Here is a 10361-nt window from a genome sequence, read left to right on the forward strand (position 1 = left end):
AACAAGCTAATAGAATTCTTTGCCAGTAGATTAATATCTGATATCTTTATCAGCCTCCCTTTTGTTACCATAAGCAAGTTTTATCAATAGGAGGTAAAAGTTAAATTTAGTATAATTAGTTTCTGATTACTTTAAATTTACCAGTACATTAAAAAGCAGACAAGTCTCCCCCCACCACACCCCATGCTGAGGATGGGACCCAGGGTTGGTAAGTAAGCTCTCTACCACCAAGCTGTACCCCCAGCCAAGCCATTTTTATTCACTCCTTGAATTCCCTACTGGTTTTGTATCATATCACTGACATTTAACACTTAGGTTAATGAAGTGTTGGCATTTTATACATAGATCACTCATGAGGTCAAAATGTACTAATTTAAATGTATTCCATATAGCATCCAAAAATAGACTATCACAATAATAGACACTAAAACACTATGTAAAACAGCTGGTCTTGATGGCACACATCTGTAATCCCAGTGACTCTGGAGGCTAAGGCAGGAGGATCACAAGTTTGAGGCCAGCCTCAGCAAAATTAGTGAGGCCCTAAGCAACTTAGCAAGACCCTATCTCAAAATAAAAAGAGCTGGGGATATGGCTGAGGGGTTATGCACCACTGAGTTTAATTCCCAGTACAAAAAAAAAAAAGAATATGTAAAATATAATCTAAAATCATTGCAAAACTTGAGGTGAGTTTATAGTTTTCTGTTTGGCTGTTGATGAAAATTATTTTCCTTTCCTTTTCTGTGGAAAAAAGGCAGAGCTGTCTTCAGCATTGACGTCATCTGATGTCCAATATCAGGGTAGTAGTGTTTCCCTGTGCTCACCCTACAGGTCCAAATACAGACGGAGTGTTTGAAGTGCTCCAATCTCTAAAGAGAGGTAGCTAGATTCCTGAAGGTACTTAAACAGTACCCTTACAACCTCCTTTCTCTTTCTATGGTCACGTTTCTGAATGTGGCCCTCCATCCTGGAAATGATGCTCAGACCTGAGCATGTGATGTGTGCAGCTTTCTACTTTCCCCTTCTGAAGAAGCCAATCAGATATTTACCCTACTAAATATATCTGTATTTTTTTCCTTTTTTATTTTTTTTTTTATTTTTTTATTTTTATTTTTTTTTGTGGTGCTGGGGATTTGAACTCAGGGCTTTGTACTTGTAAGGCAAGCACGCTACTAACTGAGCTATATCCCCAGCCCCTTCCTTTTTTATTATAACATTTTTTGTTTTGGGGGGTTTTGTTTTTTGTTTTTTGTGTCACTAGGGAGAATTCAGGGGCAGTCTGCCATGGAGCTATATCCCCAGACCTTTTTATTTTTTGTTTATTTTTAAAAATATATTAAAGTAATCCAGGTGCAATGGTGCATGCCTGTAATCTCAGTGACTTGGGAGGCTCAGCAACTTAGCAGACCCGGTCTCAAAATAAAAAATAAAAAGGGCTGTTGATACGGCTCAATGTGAAGCACCCCAGGTTCAATTCCTAGTACCAAAAAAAAGTGTACATGCATATATGAATGTGTGTATGTATGTGTATATACAGCATATATATGCTGTATATTTTATATAGTCTACAAAATAGATTGGATAGGGCCTGTCCCCTGTGTATGTTAACCCCTTGTATATGTGTTTCCACACAGGCATTTGGCACAATAGCCATTCAGTTAGCACACCACAGAGGAGCCAAAGTGATTTCAACAGCATGCAGCTTGGAAGACAAGCAGTGCCTTGAAAGACTTAGGCCTTCTATAGGTGGGTAACATTACTCAGCACAAACTTTAGAACACAAAATTTTTCAGGGGAATAAAAACCGCAAAACCACACTGATAAAGTGAAGTACAAAATCCCAAATGAAAGTTAATTTTAAAATTCACTAACAGCTAAAAAAAAAATCTGTGCTGATTCCCAATTTACTTAAGTGATAGCTTTAATTATTTAAATTTTTCAAACTTACATCTTTTTTTTTTTTTTAGTTTTTGTCTTACCCACTTACCCAAGTTTGCATTAAGTAAACCTGACACACTTTAGAAATACCTGTTGTTTTTTTGTTTTTGTTTTCACTCAATAAATCAATGTATTTTTATACCACTCTGTGTTTCTCAACCTCTTTTACCCCATTGTATGCCCTTAAAGTTGTCTGTTTTCTGTGAGATCCTAGGAAGACAAATGATCCATGCACACAGAAACACAAGTCAGATATAGTTTAAAGTGAGCAGGACATGGTGGAGACTGAGCTCCTAAAAAGGTTCAACCTAACAAATATAAATAGATAAATAAATAAACAAACATATATATATATATATATATATATATATATATATATACACGTGTGTATGTGTGTGAGTGTGTGTGTGTGTATGTGTGTAAAAGTTGAACCTCTCTGAACAGCAGTGCATATGGAGAGGAGGAAGAAAATAGGAACAGAGAAACTGGAAAAGATCTAAGAGGATGAGCAGATTATAAGTGAGGGGAGGCAGGAAGGGAAATAATGTTCACTGAGTTTAATATGGACATTTCCTCCTTACATTCTCAGCAGACTTGTGGTGGATTACCATGAAATAGGTTCTCAGAATTTAACTAGCTTTTGCAAGCATATACAATTAGACAAGGGACTGGAAAGGACCTTGATTCCTGACCTAACTAAAGCCCATGTTATTTCCATTGTTACATTATGCATCCTGCAGAAATAACCAAGAAATGGAAGGGAGGTAATACAAGGGCTGAAGGAAAAGAGGGAAAAGAATAGATTTGAAAGTATGACAAATAAAAAATAGAATGGAGAAAGCAAGCAAGTGGTATTATTGAAGGGAAAAGTTTCGTATTGGTCAATTCTACCCTTCCTAGGGGAATTCAGCCCTCTTTCCTTCTGTCTTCCTACCCCATTCCCCCAAATCTCAGATTACTGTTGCACTATTCCTCTAATCTGAACAACTCTAAGAGGAATTCTCTTCAACAAAGTGTTGAAAATATTTATAAATGGGCCTGGGATGTTGCTCAGTGGTAGAGAACTTGCGTGGCATGCACCAGATCCTGGATTCAATTTGAAGTAACACAAAAATACAGAAATAAAAATATAAAAATTCAATATAAAATTTGTTTGCTAGTTCAAGTTCTGATTGTTCTACTATATTTTTTCTCCTAATACAGTACTTTTAAAGTAACCAATTAAAATTAGTTTAATTTTCACTAATAGCTAAAAATAATCATGTTCCTTTTCCTTACCTTGAGGACTTTTCTCTATTTTGGGTAGCAAGGGGAGGGGTTCTGTGACTGAGAAAGGATAAAACAGCTTCCAGTAGATAAGTACCATGTTTAACAACTATATTCTTGTATTTCTGAACTTTAAACATAGTTAAATCTAAGCATATTTAAGAAACTGCTTATTCTTCCCAGTTCACATTGTAATATGAATGATACATATGTACTATGTATTTTCAGATTCTCAGTTCTAGTAGCATATCCTAAGCTATTAAGAGCAATCTTCTGCATCCACAGTGTCCTTGGACCACCTTACCACAAAATGCTCATATTTTTATTTTACTGAATTTATTAGTCCATTCATTTAGAATTGAACCTTATCAAAATTGGGCTTGATGGGGAAATGTTTTACTGGTTTATAATTTTCCCCATTAAATGTACTATTTAATAATCGAACTGCTTAACGCATTTCAGAGGACAGATATATCTTTTCTTCTCCCCCTGATTTGTGTTGCTCACATACAGAACAGTACAATTGCCTGATTTCCTGTGCTTTACAGCCCGAGTGATTGATGTATCCAATGGGAAAGTCCATATTGCTGAAAGCTGTTTGGAAGAAACAGGAGGCCTGGGAGTGGATATTGTCCTAGATGCTGGAGGTTGGTACCTATGAAATCAGTAGACTGTGTAGTTTTTTTTTAGTTTGATGAATTTCAGGAAAAAGCAAACAAAACAAGGGAATAATTGGGAAGAGAGATCATGCTTGCCTTTTAAAGAATAGGCATTGAAGTTTAAGTAACAGAAGAGAAATCTCTGTAAGAAACTTATTTCTATGATCTCATTTGGTCCCAGATAGTACACTTGATTATACAGATGCCTTTTTGCAGTCCCTTCTGCTATGTGTGGCTGCCCTCCATTTAGATGGTTGATTTCTATTGTCTCTAGTTGGAAAACATACGAAGTTTGTCTTCTATCTTCTTAAACTTTTTTAGTTTAACCAATATCTATTCAACACCTAATCTGTACACACTTAGTTCATCACTCCTAAAATATTACAGTCCCACAGAGTGCTTCTGTATATATTTTGTTGTGAATACCACTTTGGCCATCATGTGTGGGGTTTGTTTTTTTTAACCAATTTTAAGATTTAAATATCACGATTTTCAATTAACTCAGAAAAATCTTTCAGTGATAGTGAACAACATACACCTTGCTGACATCATTTTTGCAATTATACATTTCAGTAATTACGTCAAAGTGTGACTATTTCAAATCTGAATGCTTTAGTCAGAAAACAACTCATCCCACTGTATTACGTCATCATTGTTATAATTAATACATTATGGAATTTAACTATTATATTACCTTACTTAGTGTCTGAATGCAAACAACTATTTCACTTAAATTGAAATATAGAATAAAACTTATAAACAGGTTCAATGCAAAAGGTATATAGGTATATTTTAAGATATGTGAATACACTGTTGCCTTTTTCTAAGAAAAATGCCTCCACTTTACTATATTAAAAATAAAATATTTTGAACAACAAATTTTTGTCAGATTATTATAAAATATATTTCTTCTTTCTCTCTGTATTCCTTTACAAGTGAGATTATATAGTAAAGATGATGAATCAGCTGTAAAATTACAACTACTACCACATAAACATGATATCATCACGCTTCTAGGTGTTGGAGGCCATTGGATAACAACAGAAGAAAGCCTTCAGGTATTATCAGAAATAATAAAGCATTTCTGTTAGACCAAGAATGTACTGAAGAAGAATAATGCCTAATTATGCCCTATGTTTAAAGAAATGTAGTTTGTTTTTTATGTTAGATATATGTTAACCAAAATGTTAAAATAATGCCTAATAGGGGAGTTCTTCAATTGGAATGAATTATAATTTTATTTAGTTATTTGGAAGTAGTGACTTCTGCATTTTAAATGGTATTTCAGGACTGAGGATGTAGCTCGGTGGTAGATCGCTTGCCTGGGACACATAAGGCCCTGGGTTCAGTCCCCATCACTCCAGAAAAAATCTGATTTTTGGCCACAGTGGTACATGTCTGTCATACCAGTGACTCAAGAAACTGAGGCAGGAGTTCAAGATCAACCTTCACAATTTAGGCCCTAAGCAACTTAGCAAGATCCTGCCTTCAAATTAAAAATAAAAGTGCTAGGGACGTAGATCAGTGGAAAGTTACCCTTGGGTTCAATCCCCAAAATAATTTCTAAAAATCTATATTTCAAATAGCAATCTTTTCGTAGTAACAAACATCATTGACATATACTTAACAAAATATTTCTATATAAAATTATCACAACTTCCTAATTATTTAAATTGGAATTACTATTTAAATGTATCGATACATTATCTTCCAAATGTTTTTCAGTAGAATTTAAATTAAATATATCATAGGTGATATGTAAATACCATAATTCTCATCTGCCCATCTTGACTGACTTTCTACTATTCTTATGAAGGTGACTGGTAAGTAAAATGGCCAGAAACCACATACACATACCTCTACCACTTCAGCACAAGGATTCTAGATTGTCCCTTCATTTAGTCTATATACCTTGCTGTTTCATCATCATTTGGGGCCATAAAATAGAAAATAAAACATTATACCAATGTTATAGTTTACATGTTGTTGAAGTTTACTGAGTTTTTGTGATTCGGACATTATTTAATTTTTGTAGAATTTTTTCTGGCTCACGCTACTAATCATCCTTCTGCTCTTAGGCTCACAGTGATTGATTGATTGATCTTTGTTTATTCTGTCAAAGTTGGATCCTCCAGATAGCCGTTGCCTTTTCCTCAAGGGAGCAACGGTGGCTTTCCTTAATGATGAAATTTGGAATTTGTCAAATGTACAACAGGGAAAATATCTTTATATCCTTTTCTTCTGTGGACTTGTTTCTGGCTTGAAATTTACCTTGTACTTTACATATAAATTTTTTCATTATGATAATAAGAAACAAAAATTAGCCATTAACTTTCCTGGAGTATGCCAGTGTTCCAAGGTCTTGCAGGTATTTGTTTAAATGTTAAAACAATCTATTGAGATTTAAGTATCATTATTCCTGTTTCACAGTTGAAGAAATTAAAGAATAACAAGTGGCAGAACCAGAATCATACCCAGAAAGTCTCCCTCCTTTCAGAGTAGGAAATAAACCATAATATTATGTGGAAGATGGTTTGGTTTTCTCTTTAACTTGACTTTACACGTCGCCTTGAGAGGTTGCACACCTTACTCCTATGATAGTATCATTGCGCAAAAAGTTTCACAGAACAGTTGGTTTTTATAAATATCAGTGCTAAGAAATCTTCATCAAATGAGGAGGCGTCTGGATTTTTAAAAATAGAAGTCATTCAGTTGGGCATGGTGGTGCATTTCTGTTATCTCAGCTACTCTGGAGGCTAAGGCAGGATTGCAAGTTTGAGACCGGCCTCTGCAACTTAGTGAAACCTTGTCTCAAAAAAAAAAAAAAAAAAAAAAGCATTGTAGACAAATCTAGTGAATGAAGTCAGATCATTCCAGTTTTAGTGAAAGTGATGAGAAGTTTCTCTGTGAGAATGAGAAAGGAGTTCCAAAAACAAAGGTCCAAAAGTCTCTTGAGCAGGGTCAACTTCTCTTAAGAATTGCTTTTATTTCTAAGATGACTGTTTTAAATGCAGTTGTGCTTCCTAAGTTTCAGTGTATTGAATAAAAAGAAGTTCTTGTATGATAACTTTTGTGTGAAGGAATTTATATACCTTTACATTTGTCTCCACTGAATGTCATAAATATGTGATGTGTGTAAAGGTCAGCCCCTTCTAGGAGTAATGACAGATTTATTTCAAAGGTTTAAAATAGTAATATTTAAGGCTGGGGGTGTAGATCAGTGGTAGAGCACTTGCCCAGCATGTGAAAGACCCTGGGTTCAAGCCCCAACACCCCAAACAAAAAAGAAAAAAAAAGTATTATGTAATGAGAGCACTAAGTGTGTTGCGTGTTAAGGAGATTTCAGAACTCTTTCGTGTAATAAATGTAGTAGTCTAAAATATTTTGATTTAAATATGTTCTAAATATTCCATTTTAAATATTCTATTTATTCTATTTTAAATATTTAAATAATAATTTTTTTATTTTCTTATTTGTCTAAAAAGTAATGTCCCACATCACAATTACCTAAGATAACATGAGATGTGAACAGTAGAAAACACCATATAGCTATTACAAATAATAGCCAGGCATGGTGGCATTCACCTAATCTTAGGGGCTCAGGGAAGGTTAGGCAGGAGAATCACAAGTTCAAAGTCAGCCTCAACAACTTAGGAAGGCCCTAAACAACTTAGCAAGACCCTGCCTCAAAAAATATGTTAAAAATACTGGGGATGTGGTTCCATGGTTAAGCGCCACTGGTTCAATTCCAAGTCCCCCCCCCCCCAAAAAAAAAAAAAAAAAAAAAAACAGATACAATTAGTTAGGATGCTTTAAATCTTACATGATAGAATCTAGGCTGATTGTTTATCCTGTGTTGGTTCTCTCAAACCACCTCTACCCATGACAAGATGATTTGAATCTATTTGACAAATCCCTGGATCAGGTTGAACTATGACATGTTTATATGAAATATGTTAAAATTTTCCAAAATAAAAAAATCTATGCTATATACAGACAGACTCCAACTCAATGATGGTTTATCTTAAGATTTTTTTACTTTATGATGTTGGTTTACTTTATGATATTTGGTAGGTTGTTGCGTGCACTTTTGATTTATGATATGTTTAAGGTAGAGTGGTTTTATTGGAACAAAATCCCATCATAAGTCATGGAGCATCTACATGTACATACACACACAAATAGCAATTTCGTTTGCAGTACTGGAGATTGCATCCAGGGACACTCTACCACTGAGCTACAACCCACAAACTCTGTGTTTTGAGACAAGGCCTTGTTAAATTGCCCAGGTTGGCTTCAAACTCGTGATCCTCCTGCCTCAGCATCCTTAAATCTCTGGGATTACCGGCATGAGCCACTACACCCAGAGCAATTTCAGTAACAGAAGTATAAAGAGAGTTTGCAGGGATGTGAATATGTGAATTAATGTTGTTTAGTTCATCCCTCTTTAACTTTTAAAAAGACTTATGATCATATTTTCTAATTTACACTTTCTGAAGTCTTGAATCGAACTTTAGTTCTCACGTGCAGAGGCCCCCTCACTCACTTCACACAAGCTTGATTTAACACAGACCTCTCCTTCCAATATTTTGATTCTATGCCTTAAATAATTCTTCAGTATTAGCAATTACATAGACTTTTGATCTCAATATTATAATTTCACTTAAACTTCCAACAAAAATTTTTAACTTTTACATAATTTTGATTCTGGTAGTGACACGTATCACACACATACTTTGGTCTGTTACCAGCCAGATGTAAGAGATGTAAGTGCTAAATACATCAGTCTGCCTTCATTCATTGGGTTAAAAGTGGTCATCCCTTAGTTGCTGCTCTTATCATTTGTGTTTAGAAGTTTAGGCTTAGTTATACCAACTCTCTCAAATCATTCCTGTTTGACAGGTAAATTTGACAGACAGCTTACAGAATTTCTATAACAACAGTTTGAATTTCTGAGAGTACAAAACTTGAAAGAAAATTGACCTGCCTAGTATCTTCTGCCTATTGAATGTTTTTAATCCTTTCTCTTTAAATATTATCACCTTAACAATTCTTTCAGCTACGCATTTTAAAAGATGTAATGGAGAAGTTATCAGCTGGTGTTTTTAGGTATGCTAAAGTAACCACATCATTTTTTGTTTATTTTTCTATTCTCAAGAGAAATAATGTGGGCATTTCCATTTTTGCTTCAGCTTTTACAGTATACCTGTTGCCTCCATATCTTATTTAGTTTAGATAAATAGCTACTGTTTAATATTTCTCAAAGTGTATCTGGTGGTATACCAGTAAGTTTTCCCAAAGACAGAAGTGTCCTGTGAGTTTCCTGCCCTCCGTTCCTTTCTGTGCTTCGTTCTTTGCTTTTTCTCATCTCCCCTCCCAAAAAAATCCATAGCCTGAAGAGGGGGAAATGCAATATGGTTATCACTTAAAATGGATAAAGTAGATATTTTTTCCCCTTGGAAACTTAACCACTTTTAACAGTGGAGATACTAAAGGACAAGTTTGACTTATTTTAAAATAATATGGCTCAATTATGGCAACTGTCAACTACTGCCCAGTGTGTTCTAAACATCTATGATATTTGTAATAATTTTTTTCTCTCCAGACCTCATTTGGATGAACCTATTCCACTGTATGAGGCAAAAGTTTCCATGGAAGTTGTTCAGAAAAATCAAGGAAGAAAAAAGCAAGTCGTTCAATTTTAATGTTCTTTCTCGAACCTCAGCTGGATGAACCATCCCGGGATTTGAAGCCAGTTTTCCTTGAAAACTGGGAAAAATCAAGGAAGATAAAAGCAAGTTGTTCAGTTTTTAAGCATGTTTTCTGGTTCACAAGATGTTCAGTTATTTGACATATTTGAAAAATGTTTTCCAAATTGTGCAAATGATCAAGATAATTCTGTAATTAACATTTGAAGGGGTATTCTGAAAGCCATTTTTAGTAATTTTTTTTCTACACATCTGCCTCTCTTATGAAATTCTTCCCATGAGGAACACTGCTTTCAGCAAAATCCACACCATTCTATTGATAAGTCTGTTACAGGCCTTGGTATACTGTCAAAATAATGTTATTAGTTATGTGTCAATTCCATTTTGAACATCTTAACAAGCCTGTGCTGTCAGAATTTAAGCATTTGAATATATTTTCAGGTCTCAAAGTATCTAACTCATACACACTTAAATTTTGTTTTGAAATATTCATTTACTTGGAGTTTCTTTAGGAACAAGGATCACAGTAACTTGTCCTGTGGGAGCTGCAGAGCATTTGCGTGAAGGGCTGGGACTGCCTGGCATTGGGAAAGGGGGACTGAGCTTGAAGTGTGCTATCTTCTGAGTTCTCTATTGGGGAAGGAGGGGTTGGGGTAGGCTCTGGCTCTGTCACCACTGTTCCCGGAAAGCTGTATGGAAGCAGCAGCCCAGCACCATGGCTCAAGAGTCCAGACGCTGTACCCGCAGTGATGACATCCCTACTGCAGACCTAGTAGTTCAGCCATTTCTA

The 10361-nt window shown here is 35.1% G+C and overlaps 1 protein-coding gene across 6 annotated transcripts in view; it reads left to right on the plus strand.

Annotated features, from left to right (window-relative positions):
• The window catches only part of CRYZL1 (crystallin zeta like 1), a 32430-nt gene extending 22369 nt beyond the window's left edge, over positions 1 to 10061 (plus strand). For 4 of the 6 annotated variants that reach the window (XM_079101355.1, XM_079101356.1, XM_079101357.1 and 1 more), the window contains 4 exons: positions 1635 to 1746; positions 3753 to 3851; positions 4800 to 4921; positions 5986 to 6255. In XM_079101355.1, the coding sequence (XP_078957481.1) occupies positions 1635 to 1746; positions 3753 to 3851; positions 4800 to 4921; positions 5986 to 6243 (591 nt within the window). In that variant the 3' untranslated portion in view covers positions 6244 to 6255. Of the gene's footprint in view, positions 1 to 1634; positions 1747 to 3752; positions 3852 to 4799; positions 4922 to 5985; positions 6256 to 8922; positions 8973 to 9468 lie in introns of those variants that run through there. The other 2 variants (XM_079101360.1, XM_079101358.1) reach the window with 2 other exon arrangements.
• Positions 10062 to 10361: the final 300 nt, after the last annotated feature.

This window comes from Sciurus vulgaris, assembly GCF_902686455.1.
Source record: "Sciurus vulgaris genome assembly, chromosome: 10".
NCBI classification, from domain to species: domain Eukaryota; kingdom Metazoa; phylum Chordata; class Mammalia; order Rodentia; family Sciuridae; genus Sciurus; species Sciurus vulgaris.